The sequence below is a fragment of the Pipistrellus hanaki genome (genome assembly GCF_964339955.1).
Source record: "Pipistrellus hanaki genome assembly, chromosome: 3".
Classification (NCBI taxonomy): domain Eukaryota; kingdom Metazoa; phylum Chordata; class Mammalia; order Chiroptera; family Vespertilionidae; genus Pipistrellus; species Pipistrellus hanaki.
This window is the reverse complement of record NC_140505.1, coordinates 160,929,573-160,944,919: the sequence shown is the minus strand read 5'-3', so window position 1 is coordinate 160,944,919 and position 15,347 is coordinate 160,929,573. Positions and strand designations below refer to the sequence as shown.

Genomic DNA, 15,347 nt, shown 5'->3' with positions numbered 1-15,347 from the left:
CCGAAATCAAGGTGCTGGCAGATCCAATTCCTGCTGAGGACCCTTTCTCTTGCTGGCTGCCTTCTCATTGGGTCCTCACATGGGAGAGAGAGCCTCTGGTCTCTCTTCCTCTTCTTACACGGACACTAATGCCATCATGGAGGGCCCTACCTTTGTGCCTACAACTAAACCTAAGTACTTCCACGGGCCCATCTCCAAGTGCCATCATATTGGGTATCAGGGCTGCAGCAAGAATTTTGGAGCGGTACACTTTAAGTCCATAACTGGTCAAATGTATCATTATGAGGTTCTAAAAATTAATTTAGCATTATACAATAACCCACCCTTTTTTAAATGCGTGTTTTAATATATAAAATGGTCATCACATCTTCCATTTAGAAATTAGTCGAGCAATGCTTAAATATTTTTTTCCTCAAGGTAGAAGTAATATATATTTGTATTATGTGAGTATTTGTGACTTAAAACCACTTAATGTCTGCAGTGTTTTTCTCACAAATTTGGATAAGGACACAACAAACCAAAAAAAAAACCTTGCCAAGTCTACCACTTACAATACCCAATAAGTGTTTGTTGAATCCAATGAAACTGCAAGACTTGACTATTGTCTCGTGAACTTGAAGTCTTGAGTCTGTTATTAAATATCCAGTATATCTTTCTAATTTTGTCCTTGGGGCTGAAAGGTTCCAACCTCAGCCCTTTTGCTCCCTGTATCTATGTAGAGGTTGTACACAGAAGTAGGATGCCTCCAAATCCTTAAGACTCACTGACACACTTTTCCATAATCCTGCCTTTACTGCCTCTCAAGACATGATTAAAAGACCTTTTCACTCTATTCACCTTTTTTGACCCATTAGGCCAAAACAGCTGGTCGTTGCATAGAACTTTCTGCTTGTTTTGGTCTTTATTTGGTTATGGAAAAGAGATCCTTGAGGTTCGAAGCCTTAAGTAAAAGGGCAGTGGTAAAGGCATTGGCCAATGAATGGAGATTCTTATTTTATATAGCAAGCCTTCTCCGTGTCCCTAGGGCCCCTCCTAAAACTGGTAGCCCTTTGGGGAAATGACTGCTTCCACCTGTTTGTGAAACAACTGGCCTGTGGGATACACTGTCCTTGGCACAGAATCAGGTCAGAGTAGGAGCTCAAACCCAATGATGTCACTCATCTATTTCAAATTCCTCTTTATTCTTTCATCAAAGAAGTGATTTGGATATTTTAGTAGTAGTATAGCCATATTGCCCAGGTAACCTAGCCCAAGAGAGGGGCTGTTTCTATGTGGACACAATAACCACTGACCTTGTAAGAATGCTGTTTCAACTACTATTATTGTTGAATGGGGCCTGAGCACCCTCTAGTCAACCAGAAAAACTCAGATAGCATCAGCTATGCAGGCAAAATGGTCTCCATTGAATAGGCCTATTCAAAAGGCTTAGGATCCAGTTTGTTCAATGCCCACTGCTTGGTCAGCAGAGTAAATGTCAGCAGAATAAAATTCAGTGGTAAAACCCATCAACTTTTTTTTTTTTTTTAATCAAACTTCTTAGCCCATCTCTAGGTTTACACTTGTAAAAAATCTTAAAATGTTGTGATTTAACAAAAACATTTTATTAGAAGCCAATGCCCTTTTCCAACAAACACATTCCGGCGTGCTACTTTTGATAAGACTACAATATTGATAATCTGTCAAAGTTATTCTGGTCACTTGTGCACATTATACTGAAAATGGCAGCGTTGACGTCAAACCTCTGCCTGTGAACTCGTTAGCCAGATTGTTATAAACAAACTGCATTCATTGATTTTCCTTTAAAATTGGAAATTCAAAACACAGTTCTGGTGGCAACTCATCTTCCTGTTTTCCTTTGTAAAACCTTTTTGTGTCTTTGGTATGGAGAGAGAAAAAGGGCATTTTACTTGTCTGTTAGGTAACCTAGAAATTGAGGTTCATTTAAATCATAAACACATGCACACTTCTATTTTATTGTTTGTTTGTTTTGGAAGTTGCTACCATCCCTTGAAATTAAATCCTAATATCTAATATCTAAAGGAATATTAATATTTTATCCAGTTTGAATGTCAATGTTTTAGTCTTTTTTAAAAATCTTTCCCCTCTCCTAAGACAGTGGAAAACATCAAAAGCTTTGACTCTTTCTTGTTGATTCTATAAAGCAAGTAAACATTCCTCAAGTTTCTACTTTCTTTATTCCATTCACATTTACTAACCAAGCTCCAGTTTTCTTGTCTGCACAGAACTATGAAGTCTAAATAACAAGGATTAACAACAAATCTTTGTATTAACAAAAATTTGCAGGTAGCATCAGCCCCTCAAACTTCAAGCCCCAACCAAACTCATCTGTTCTCTTCCCACATTCCAATATTTCTGCTAGCCATTTTCCCAGCCACACAGACTCTAACATTTAGCTTTTATCACTTCTCATATCCTCTAAAGCTTTACTACTCAAAATGTCCAGTTATCACTAGAGCAGCAGACACCAGCATCACCTGGAAGTTTATTAGAAAATCAGAATTTCAGGCCCCGCCCCAGCCATACTAAATCAGAATCTACATTTTAGCAAAATTCCCAGGTGATTTATTAATACCTGAGGGCAACTGGTATAATTTTAGAAGAGAGATCTCTTTCTTATCCACTGTATCTTAGCATAGGTGGGTACTCAGGTCCTTGTTCAATATCTGTCTATATACTAGCACATACTTTGGATTTTATCCTCTTGCCTTCTATGCATTCTTTTTTGCAGATCTCTTCTGCATCAGCCATTTATCCTTTCCACTGATCATTTCCATCAGCAAACATGTCCTGCAAATAGTCTCTTATTTGTCCTCAGAGAAACCAACAAACTGGCCTGATTTGAGCAAGAGGATTTCATTATAAAGACCCTACAGGTTGTAACACCATTTTGGAATCTGCTATTAGTGTTGTAGGCAGTATTTCCCTCACAAGTTCAAGCTTACTACAACCACCACTGCACCAGTTTCTCAAGACCTCACTTGCTTTCATCCTATCTGCAGATTGCCCATCAGGGTGAGTATATCTGATTGGTGAAGCCTGTGCCCACATCCTACCTGATAGTGAGGCTGGAAAAGAGAGGATCTGGCGTTTTCAGCTTCTACAAAAAAAAAAAAAAAAAGTCTCTGCTTCCCACCAAGAGCCCCATTTCCATAATTCATAATTTATTAAATTTTAGGAATTCCCTAAAAGTGAAAGGGTTCAGATATTACTGAGCCCCACAGAAGTGACACTTCTACCACACTCAAGTATCTTATCTTTAGAAAAAAAGATTCATTTTTCCTTTCCCCCTTTTCGTGAAATTCCTAAAAGGAGTTGTCTACACTTGTCTTTATGTCCTCATACCTTATTCACTTTCATTCCAATCCAATCTAGTTCATGTACTCAAAAACAAATCCAGTATGCACTTCTCAGCTCTCATCTACTTTAACAAAATGGGTAGTTTCCTGGATTCCATCTTCTGGAATTTCTCCTTTCTTTCTGATTGCTTCACCTCAACTTCCTTGCCGACTCTCCCTCTGCTCATCCTCTGCATATTTATTCTCATTGCTCTATCTCTGTCTCTCTTCTTTAACTCCATTCACTCCCTAAGTGTTATCATTCAATCCCAATCCTTTTCCTGCCTTAAAATTCATAGAATTCTTAAAATTCTGAAATCTGATCAGTCCTGCCTTTAGAAAAATATCGATAGGCTGATGACCTCTTTGCTGAACTCTATAAAGTTTTGCATTTCTAGTTGCCTACTTCCCACTTGTACTTGGATGTCTAACATACATTTTAATTTCAATATGCCCAAAAGACAGCTCTTAAGTTCCCTCACTGAACTGCTTTCCTTAAGAAGTCTCTCCAATTTCAATATATGGTTTCTTCATTCACCCAGTGTTTAAGCAAAAAACCCAAGAATTACCCTTGATTTATTTTTGTCATACTCTCATATCCCACCAAGCTCTATATTTCCTACCTCCAACCTGCACCCCAAATTCATGTGCAGCTCTTCATTCCCTGCAAGTGCCATCCAAGCCTAAACCATCATCATCCTTTGCTTATAACCATGTTCCCAAATGAACGGGCCAATTTCTTCCTCTCCAACCTCATTTCAAAGTGCTATGCCATTATACCCACAACTTTCACTTCATTGGTTTCCTTCCTGTTCCTCAAGCAAGCCTAGTTCTTTGCCATGCCAAGATTTTGCTTTACTTTCTTATGCATATAAAACCAATTCTCACTCCAACTTAGCCCATCTCTGATTCCACCTTAACCTTCCAGACCCCTCCCTTTATTTTACCTTCCTACCACTTACTTTACTTCAACATGTTGCTTACTTTTACTTTATAATGCATTTAAAACATCTTGTAATTGCCTTGTTTACCTATTTACTATTGATAGTTTAGAGTATTTCTCCCCTGACTAGAAGGTAAGCTTGATTAAAAGCAAAGACCGTGTCCCTTAAAAAAAATTATATATATATGATTTTTTACAGAGAGAGGTGGAGAGAGATAGAAAGTTAGAAACATCGATCAGCTGCCTCCTGCACACCTCCTACTGGGGATGAGTCCGCAACCAAGGTACCTGCCCTTGACTGGAATTGAACTCAGGACCCTTCAGTCTGTAAGCTGATGCTCTCTATCCACCGAGCCAAACCAGTTTTGGCGAGACCATGTTTCTTTAATGCCTGGCTATGTCTTTTGTACTGAAAGGAGGAATATCTAAATGCATCGCAGGCATTCAAGAAAATGAAATAACTGATGTCAAATTCCATTGAGATCCCTTAACCTTTTCATTTCTGCCCAAGTGATTCATCATGCGTCATCAGTGATAGCTTGTAGCTAGTTACCCAAACAAGTTTCCTTACTTTATTCATTTAGGTTTGCTTGTGCCAAAAGTTATTAATAATTTTCTTTGATGATGATGATAAAGAAGAAGAAAATGATGATGATGACCGTGATGATGATGATATGCTGGAAAGTTAGTGGGAAAAACAAAGGCAAGAAGGCTGATAATTTAGAATCTCTCTCAGTTAATGTGGTCAGTACCTAAACACATCACCCATCAATCATTTCTCTACTTCCTGCAATTGAATCTTCCTGGAGGAGTCATCAGATCCTCTCACTCTTGAAGACTGACATGAAGTCCCTGGGGACTCCCTAACTCTACTGAAGCCTCCTTGATGCTAAGGTTTTAAAAGCCTCCCCTTCAGAACAAGATTGGAAAGCTCACAGGTAAAGCTATAGTTACCGCAGGTTCTGGAAAGGAGCAGAGCATGAAGGCAAGTAATGGTTTTACTTATTTAACTTTTAAACTGTTTTATAAAATGCTTCAGAGCAGTTTACCTATCATTGTATACTTAATAAGCATTTTAGAAGATATCTAAACAATGTGCCTTAACATATTATTTGATATTACTAAGAAGAAATTTCACTTATTCACACATTTATCATTTGGATTAAATAATGAAATTATATATATTAAAAAAAGAAAGAGAATGCTCATGGATTAAAAGGCAGACTGAGTATTTTTGATCCTCACCCCATTCTGAGTATTTTTAGAGAACACAGCAAAAAGTAAGGGGTTGGTAACTGTCCGGGCGTCACGAAAGAAAGCAGGAGGTCCTACAAGCACAGAAATGACTTTCTTTGATTCGTGGTTTCTTGTAGGGACTCAGAGGTCTGGCGGCAACAACCCTGGCTCTTTTCCTGGTGTTCTCCCTCCTGGGAGATTCCCGCAGTGCACCGCAGGTGAGCAAACGCAACAGAAAGATAGGAAGAAAATCAAGCTCCTGAATGTTTTTATTTTCTCTTTCTTCCCATCTCTCTCCTATTCTTCTTTTTTTCTGTTTCTTCACCCTCCTTTCCTTTCTTCCTCCCCCCCCCCCTCCTCCCCCGGTAGAGGGGTAGAGGGCTGCACAGCTATGTCTTATGAACTGCTTTTCTCTTTTCGGGGTTGCAGAGACTCTTGGAGAGAAGGAACTGGACTCCTCAAGCTATGCTTTACCTGAAGGGCGCGCGTACGTTCCAAATGCTTTGCTCTTCCTTGGGGGGGAGGGGGGGGGAGTTAGGGGGTCCCATGGGATAGATAGAGAGCTGCAGAATGTCAAGTTTGTTACCTTCAGGAATGGAGCTCAAGGTCATCCCAGTCTCAGTTAATCAAGGGAAAGGGATGACAGTGTGTGTGTGTGTGTGTGTGTGTGTGTGTGTGTGTGTGTGTGTGTATGGGGGTGGCGGGGAGACTGCTCTTGGCAGGGGAAGACTCTGAAACCCTGACCCTAATAATGATTGCTGGCTCTTGGCTGCCTGGGGAACATTGCACTGGCTGGGGAGCCGGACCGGCGCTCCGAGGCCACTCACGGCGGCGGACAGGGGAGCGCGGGGCGGCAGGGGCGCGGGACCTTCTCGGGTCTCTCTGTTCTGGCTCAGCCCGGGTGGCCCGCCGCGCGCCCCAAACCCCGCACCCAGCACAGGTCCTGCCCCGGGGCTTCTCTCCGGCCCGAGGGCTGCAGGGCGCGGGGCGGCTGTGGTTCACCCCATCGCCCCGATCGCCCCGGGCCGGACGGGCCGGACAGCGCTGAGTGCCGTCTCCCCGCAGAGGGCCGCCGCTTCATCGCAGACCAGAGTCTGAAGAAGGAGCTGTCGGAGCGGCCGCCGCCGGGTGAGTGGGAGGAAGGGAGCGGGAGCTGCAGCGAGCGGACGGGGCGCAGGAGGAAGGACGGCGCCCCCGGGGGGAGTGGCCGCAGGGGCCGCGGGGGACCGTCCTCCCTGGAGTCTGCTGGGAGCGTGGCTCTGGCCACCCCGGAGCGCAGAAAGCCTTACCCAAGGCCCGGGCTGCAGCTCCGGAGGGTGAGGAGGGGCAGGAAACTATACAGCTTCTCCCTAAATGTGCTTCCCCGCTGTGACAGGACCTTCCCACAGGTTCCTCTTAAACACTGTATTAATGTTGCTGTTGTTGTTGTTATTAAAATAGTGATTTACCTAGAAACTTCAAATCTATGCCTCTTGTGTTACTAGAAAGAGCTATCAAATGTTCCAAACCATAAACTGTTAAATGGAGGCTATAGGGACCATTTTTCTTTTCATGATAACCCTTTCCATGCTACTGGGCCATAAAAATACAACGGGTTTTGGTAAGATTTGAAGACTGAAATGCTAAAATTAAAAAGTATATTTACTTTGCCCTGGCCAGTATGGTCTAATGGTTAGAGTGTCGGCCGGTGCACAGAAGGGTCTGGGTTCATTCCTGGTCAAGGACACCTACCTGGGTTGCAGTTTGGTCTCAAATCCATGTGTGTCGTGCCTCCCTCTCCCTCTCTCTCTCTCTCTCTCTCTCTCTCTCTCTCTCTCTCTCTCTCTCTCTCTCTCTCAAAAAAAAAAAAAGGAAATTTAAAAAGTATATTTATTTTGAAAAACAAACTATGTTCACCACCTGTAGATGCTTAACAAACATTCATTTGCCTTTTTCAACATTGCAGTGTAATTAAGCTTATTTTCTTTACCAGGGTAAGCTATGTTTTCTGACTTCATTTGCTCCCAAATTAAAAATAACGGTTTGTGTTGAATCAGGATGTTTTGTCTTCTGTCAACTTGGACTTGACATAATTTTGAACATTTAGCAGATAGGCATTCTTTCCGTCAAATAATTGGCTCACATGTGGCCTAGGATGTGGGTGATCTCAAGTGGCTGCGGAAGGAATGACAGAAGAGGTTGTCCAGACTTCCAGCAGAGTCAAGTGTCCACCTTTCTGCCCAGACATCCCCTATTAAGCTCCGAAGGGAGACGTTTCTCATAGGCTCCTTCCCTTCCTCCTCCTTGCTTTCATGAAGTTCTGTGTCATGTATAGCTTGCCTTCTCTTCCATCCCCGGCAATATACAACATAACCAATTGTAAGGAATGTCCACGGGAAGTGTGAAATATTTCAATTTATAAAAATCAGTCTTCTGCGTCAGGACCCTTTGCGGAGGGATCACCAATCTGTCTCATAGAGGTTTTTCTAGTGGCATAGCATAATGCGGTAGGATTAATCTGTGAGTAGTTAAATACTAATGGGATCTTTATACATTTTTCTGTCTCCAGAAAGACGAAGTCCAAAGGCCCGACTAACTCTCCCAGAGGCAGCGGCTCTGCTAGTGGCTTCCTTGCAGAAACCACAAGAAGGTACCAGCATAGTGACCTCTTTCAGCTGCAGGACAGAGAAGCTTTGATTACTTTTGGGATTCTGTGTTGAGTGCAACAAAGTTGCCTTTATGAATTCAGGTGTTTTTTGTTTTTTTTGTTTTTTTAAATTAATATTTGCCCTCCTCTTCTCCCTCCCCCCCCCCCCCAAATTCACAGAATGTTGACTATTTAAAGGCCAGTATATTTCTTATTAAAGTGAGTACTAAGAACATAAAACTATTTCCTTGGAAAGACTGGGGAATTTCATATGAATTACCCAGCCCATAGCCTATTGTAACCTTTATTCCTTTTAGAACTGAAAGAGCTCAAAGTCCAACTTTATTATTCTATAGTTGAAAAACTGGAGGCCTAAAGAATTTTAAATAATCACAAGTCCAATTGCTCACTGTTCAAGGCTGAACCAATGAAATTGCTGAAAGCCAATTTTTCTTAAATTTACAGATGCAGCGGTTTCTTATGGTTCACCCTAATAGATACAGGACAGATCTCATTCTAAGCCTGTGTGCTTTTCCCTACGTTAGACAGCTTTTTCCAGGCCAAGATGAGGTGCAACCTTCACACTGAGGGGGAAAAATTAAAACTAAATTAATCAAATCCTCTCTTTTTTTTTAAAATTTCAGTAGCAGAGTGCATGAGTTAGCCTAACTTAGGAGATTATGGGTTCTCTCTTTTTTATTATTATTATTAAACCGTGGAAAGTATGTTCATTTTTTATATATTTTGTTCTTACAGCTGGAGAAGAAAACCTTGATCCAACCAGATTTCTGGACGACAGTGTGCTGAACTTGTGAAAACACAACAAATTGAATGCAGTCACAGTTCTGTTCTTGTTGAAGACATGAGCGTGTAAATAAAGCTCACGGACCCTTTCCGCTTCATTTGCAGCCTTAGGAACAGGCACAACTAGTTTTATTCTTCTGGAAGCGAAAGCAAAACGAAATTCCTGGCTGGGAATATCATTGCCTTTATTATTATTATTATTATTATTATTATTATTATTATTATTATTATTGCTTCAGGTCCTTCTGTCTTAGGTCACCGTCTGTCTTACTCTTGAACTTTTTTAGATTATAAGACTGAGTACTCTTTATGGTGTTCTTTTTGTTACAACAAATTCCCTCTTGACTTAATATCATTAGTTGTTGCTTTTCTCGTCTTGTTACCCAACTTGCGTTGTCTCATCACTCAGTAGGGACTCTCTTTTTCCTTGTCCCCCTTTCCCACCTCCAAGGAGGGTAGGGGAAGGCAGGGCGGGATGAGAAAGAGTAGAGTGTGATTCTCTTAGCAGTTCATCCAGAAGTTAGTTACGAAGGGGAGGGGGCGGGGATGGACAGGAATGAAGCCCTGTGATTGGAACACGTCAGTGCCATGGCTGGGAGAGAGATCTCCCTTCCGTGAGGCTGGGAAGCTTAGAGCTCCCCCTTGTGCTCTCCCTGAATTCAGTTTAGAAACATGGATCTAAAAGTTACGGGAAAATAAGCAGCTGAGGCACACTCTGTCCCTCTGTACCCCAGTTTTTTGGTGGTAACCCATTTTTCCATGGCTAAACACACGCAAAGACTGCTTACTCCAATGGACTAGAACTTTAAGCTTTATTTGACATCAAAACATTATATAAAGACACCCTGATGATGCATGGTATAATGTCTAATTTACTTCTTTTTAAAGTCAACTTGGGTTCAATGCTATCTGAAAAATATACACACACATATACCTACAACAAGCATAGTGATATATTTATTTGTGAACACGATATGGCCAACTTGTCTTTGACCTAATTAATTGAAAGTTGTCATGGATAAATGTCATAACTAGAAAGTATTGTTAGTTCTTTTTCTCACCAATATATAGCCATTATTCAGTAGCTAAAGAATATCCTTATGTGAATGTCTGTAATTGGAATTATAATTTGACTGTGTTAAATAACCAAAACCCTGCTTATAAGGTTTGTCTGTAACTTGTTTCACAATGCAAAATGCAACTATATCCAAGTTTATGTAACATTGATCTCTGACAAAAAAAACATATGCTGGCATTAAAAAAATCTGTGTGGCATCATTGTAGGCACCTGTCATTAATTATGATTTGATTTTAAAGTGGATTTTCTAGACAGTGCATATATCCAGTTTATAGATAATTATTTACTCATCTGACATAGATTTGCATATATTGGCTATTTAAACACTATGTCTATTCCCAGACCTTTTAAAAAATGTTTATTGATTTTTAGAGAGAGGAAAGGAGAGAGAGAGAGAATAGAAACATCTATTTGTTGCCCCCCATATTCGCCCCAACCAGAGAGTTGGGGACCAAACCTGCCACCTAGGAATGCGCTCTGACCAGAAATTAAACCCACAACCTTTTGGTGTATGGGTCGGGCTCCAACTAGCTGAGCCATATCAACCAGGGCTATTCCCAAAACACTTTTAAAGTCTATCTTATGAAGTAATTCTCCCAACGGTGAACTAAAACAATCTCAAGTATTTTGCCCCCAAACAGAGTCTCTAAAAGCTGTCTAAATGATCAGTTAAAATACTACCAGCTCCATGTATTACAAGGAGTAGAATTCTGCTGCTGTACAGATACACTGATTTGCACAGTCATTACATAAAGGCCCCTAGGCCCAGTTTGCTCTTTGCAATCCTTTTTATTCCTGGTGTGTGTGTGTGTCTGTGTGTGTGTGTGTGTGTGTGTGTGTGTGTATGTGTGTGGTTTTTCCACACCGAAATGAACAAATGATCAGGGATCAACATTTTTCACATTGTGCGGCTTGGACTTTAAAATTGGGAAATATCTGCCTCCAGTGTGTGCACTAGAACAGCCCACCTCCAGGTCGGACTTTAGAGCCACTTTTAGCACAGTTCCAGCTGCTCTTGCCCTTTTTGCCCCTCTCCTATCTCCCCTGTGGCTAGCCAGGCGTTGTTGACATACATAGCCTCCGGTGTGGTTCTCAATTACCCTTTGTTTCCCTGGGTCTCCCCCAGAGGATACCTCCTCTTCCCCCACACCACCATTGGGATCATGAGAGGGAAGAGATGACGAAGAAGAGGCCCTGACTTTAAATTAAGCTTCCAATTCACATTTCTTTCTTGACCTGGTTGTGAGAAATGAAAGTCTATATCCTGTCAACCATGAGTTACATCATTCTACTTCGGCCTCAGGAGAAGGGAGTTGAGAATGCAGCCTGTTTAGTCTCCTGATTCTGGACTCTAAGCTCCTTTGGGAAGATTTCGTTTCTGTTTAGATTTGATCTTTACAACTGCCACGTGAAGCAGGCAGTTGTATCTCCGTATTACTTCACAGAAAGTTAGGCTCATCTGCCGAAACCGGTTTGGCTCAGTGGATAGAGTGTAGGCTTGTGGACTGAAAGGTCCCAGGTTCGATTCTGGTCAAGGGCATGTACCTTGGTTGCAGGCACATCCCCAGTGGGTCGTGTGCAAGAGGCAGCTGATCGATGATTCTCTCTCATCGATGTTTTTAACTCTCTCTTCCTCTCTGTAAAAAAATCAATAAAATATATATTAAAAAAGTTAGGCTCATCCTATGAAGCCTCTTGGGACACCCCCTTCCTCTCCCCTTCCCCTCCCCCCCCCCCCCAACACACACACAAACACCTGGCAAGTTCCTTTTCTTAGTGCCCCTGTGCCCTGGAAAACTAATAGTATTGCACTTACAATATTTTATATTCCCGTCTATGTGTGTAAAACCAGCTCTGTTAACCCTAACTCTTACCATGGAAGGAAGTGTGCCACAATGCAGAAGGAAATGTCTTGCTGTCAGCTGGTCAAGCACACACAAACTGCTTCCTATAGTTCCTGTCCTCCACCTGCTGAATACCTACATTCTTTAAAAGCATCGTTTTTGTACCTCTTTCTCCCACTAAGAGTATTCCTTTATACACCTACTGTGTGATAGGCACTGTGCCTAGACACAGAATCTCAAAAAGTCCTGTTTGTTCCTCATCACCAGGATTTGTTAATCTCGGGGAAAGGACAATAAATGATTGGGACTGGGGAAGGAATCAAGTGGCAGCAGCTGTCTGAACAGAGGGTCTGGTGCAGGGTAGGAACTCGGACCCTGACACATGCTGCTCAAAACCAGGTGTTTGCAAATCAGTTAATTTCCATGTGTACTCTCATTTGTACTCATTTCTAATCAGAGGACTCTTCTTTCATTTTGTAAAAAGCACTTGAATTTAAAAGTTTTATATTATGAGCATATTTTATTATATAGCTCATAAGTGACCCAACCAATTACCAATCAAGAGTATCATTTGAATACATACAGTAAGTCACTTTACCAGGGATATATTTTTATGGTTATTCAATAGTGAAACTCCTTTTTCACCATGAGATCTTTCTGGTACTTCAGCAAAAGAGCATTAGTATTGTAATAGAAGTCCATCTCATATTTTTCTGATCTTCCATGAAGACCTTCCAAATTGCTCTGCAGGCACTGAGTTAATTGGCGTCCGTGGGACATTATTCAAGGGTTGGGCTTTAAGTAATTTACTGCCCTTTTTTCTGAACCCCTACATGAGCTGAGCTTGCAACTATCTTCCAGTTTGGCCTGATTTGTTGTTTGTATGTACTGTACTACTTTTTCCTAACAATGGGGCAGTGGGGGAGCTGGATTATGGTTGCTAGCTGGTCTTGAACTAACTGACCCACCATCGTTGTTATTTTTCCCCTGTTGCCATCAACATTATAGCACTGAGAAAACCAAAACCTTTTTTGAGCTCAATGGACCAACCGAGATACCAACTAAGGTATTCACTGTGATGTAAATAATACTCAGTTACAACACTCAATTGTGACAAAAAACAATCCAAGAGCCAGTGTAGATTTGTTTCTGCCAATTTAGATTTAGTTACATTTAAAACATAAAGGTGCTTAATTACATTCAACAAGGTCTCTATGAACAGCATGAATGTGCTAAAGACACTGTCCTTATTATAAAGTAGACTACAAATTTTCTTTTTGTTATTTTTACAGGATATTTAAAATTTTGTCCTTTGGAAGGCACTATTAGGTAGCAGATGCTTTATACATGTTATCTTATTAAAATGTCTAAAAGAATTTTAAGCAAAACATTACCAATGAAAGTTAAATCTTTAACCATTGATATATTTATTCATTTGGATTTAACAAATTATCATCTGTGGATGATTAACCAACTTTTCAAATAAGTTTTTCTTTTAATCAATCAAAAATTGTTATAGTCAGATGCTACAGTACAGGTGGAAACATCTTCCGATCATTCATTTGAGAAGTGCCCTTGTAAATATGCATGAATATGTATCAATATCTGGATTTAGGATAACTACTTTATTATGGTTTTTGATTGCCTGCAAAGCTAGATATAAATTCATGTTTCTGACTCATGTGAAAATGAAAATAATAATTAAAGAATAATTAAAGTTATTTAAAATACGTAGGTAGTGCACATTCATGGCTGAGAACAGAAACTTTGGGGAGGGGAAAGATGAGAGACCTGTTTGGTAACTATGAAAGCTGTATAAATAATAAGCAATGGCTTATGGTGCTGATAATTTTAAAAATACTAGTAAAAATTGTTATTGCTTAAATTAACCATTTAAAAAAAAATCTCCCAGTCTTCCTTCTTTAATTAACATTCTTCCTCATGTCTAAATTTACTGGAGGGAGAGGAATCTAAGAAAATAGCTTGGCTTTTATTTTAAATTATAAAATTGCTATTCACTTAGTCTCCACTTTTTAGGCAGCAATAAATTCCATTGTGATTCTTAGAAGAAGGCCATGAAACTGGTGGCATTTTCATTGTTTTAAATAATCATTCTTACTCTGCTCTCACTAAAGGAGCTCTCACTTCACCAGGTTGGAATTCAGTTCTTATATTCACCATGCAGCTTCTTCTTCCCATAAGGAACATGACCCAGAGAAAATGGCGACTTAATATTTAACCGATCCCTTTCCGCCTCCTCTTCCTCGTTGTATCTCTCATCTTCATCTTCTTCATCTTCCACATCACTGCTCTGAGGACTGGAGACCTGGGACCCTGTAGGAGAAGGTGGTACGGAGGAAGGCCTGGGGTATTTAAATCCCTCTGTCTGCCAAAGACAAAAATAAGATACAAACATTAAACCACTTCTTAATTTTCCAATATGGGAACATTTTGCATGTGCACTTTATAAAAAGCATAGTTGGATATTTTTTGTGGTCTGTTCAGGACCTATTCATTTTTTTAATGAATTCTTTTTTTTTTTTAATTGAGTTCAGAGAGAGGAAGGGAGAGGGAGAGATAGAAACATCAATGATGAGAGAGAATCATCAACTGATTGCCTCCTACACATCCCCCTACTGGGAATCAAGCCTGTAACTCGGGCATGTGTCCTGACTGGGAATTGAATGGTGGCCCCTGGTTCATAGGTTGATGTTCAACCACTGAACCACACTGGCTGGTCAAGGGGCAACTAATTTTGATTCTGGTACCAACAAGAGAGATTCATTAAAAAATCGTTTTATTTTATAATCATTGACTTGTGGCAGATACTATATATATGTTATTGTATTTAATCTTCGTAACAACACTCCAATAAATTTGTTTTCCACATTTACAGAAGAAAATTAAGGGTTAGAGTGGATAATGACTTGCCCAAGGTCATATAGCACCTGTGGTAGAGCAAAGATTTGTACCAGCATGAGAATCTATCCAGAACTTTTAATCTCAACTGTTACATTTCACTGCTGATCCTGTTTAGTCTCTATGTCACCCTTTAGATTTGCTCGATGAAATTGCAGCCACCACTACAAAGAATCCTGGGAACTGGGCCACTGAGCTAACTTTGAAATTCCACCAGCTATTTTTAGTTCAGTTAATGAGAAAGTATCACTGGGTTTTAATCAAATTATCCTTCCACCTAAAACTCACTGAGATAACTCATTTTATAAACAAATATTAAGCACCAAATATGGGTCAGCTATAATAATGGCACTGAGAAAATGGATGAAAAAACGTGATTCCTGCCCTCTAGGAGTGTATATGCTTGAATGGGAGACAAATGTATAAAACTATCACAGCACATTACTGTATGTCAACTACCTTTATACATTGTTATTATGTCATACCTTACAGTCATTTCACATTTCAATACTCCATATGAAAGCAACACAGAAAAACAGCT

The 15,347-nt window shown here is 40.4% G+C and overlaps 2 protein-coding genes across 2 annotated transcripts in view; one reads left to right on the top strand and one right to left on the bottom strand.

Annotated features, from left to right (window-relative positions):
* Positions 1-5,661: 5,661 nt before the first annotated feature.
* Positions 5,662-10,244, top strand: SPX (spexin hormone). Its single transcript, XM_084880219.1, has 5 exons — positions 5,662-5,753; positions 5,965-6,022; positions 6,601-6,663; positions 8,084-8,164; positions 8,918-10,244. The coding sequence occupies exons 2-5, from the start codon at positions 6,001-6,003 to the stop codon at positions 8,974-8,976; spliced, it is 225 nt and encodes a 74-aa protein (XP_084736345.1). The 5' UTR covers positions 5,662-5,753; positions 5,965-6,000; the 3' UTR covers positions 8,977-10,244.
* Positions 10,245-13,025: 2,781 nt separating this feature from the next.
* GYS2 (glycogen synthase 2) overlaps positions 13,026-15,347 on the bottom strand; it is a 38,794-nt gene continuing 36,472 nt past the window's right edge. The window contains exon 16 of the mRNA XM_084876757.1: positions 13,026-14,273. Within this exon, the coding sequence (XP_084732883.1) occupies positions 14,049-14,273 (225 nt within the window). The 3' untranslated portion in view covers positions 13,026-14,048. The remainder of the gene's footprint in view (positions 14,274-15,347) is intronic.

Bases quoted from the DNA above. Each gene is read 5' to 3' on its own strand.
- SPX (XM_084880219.1), top strand. From the start codon at position 6,001: ATGCTTTACCTGAAGGGCGCGC. The intron at 6,023-6,600 runs GTACGTTCCAAA...GTCTCCCCGCAG, and splicing joins GCTTTACCTGAAGGGCGCGC to AGGGCCGCCGCTTCATCGCA. The intron at 6,664-8,083 runs GTGAGTGGGAGG...TTCTGTCTCCAG, and splicing joins GTCGGAGCGGCCGCCGCCGG to AAAGACGAAGTCCAAAGGCC.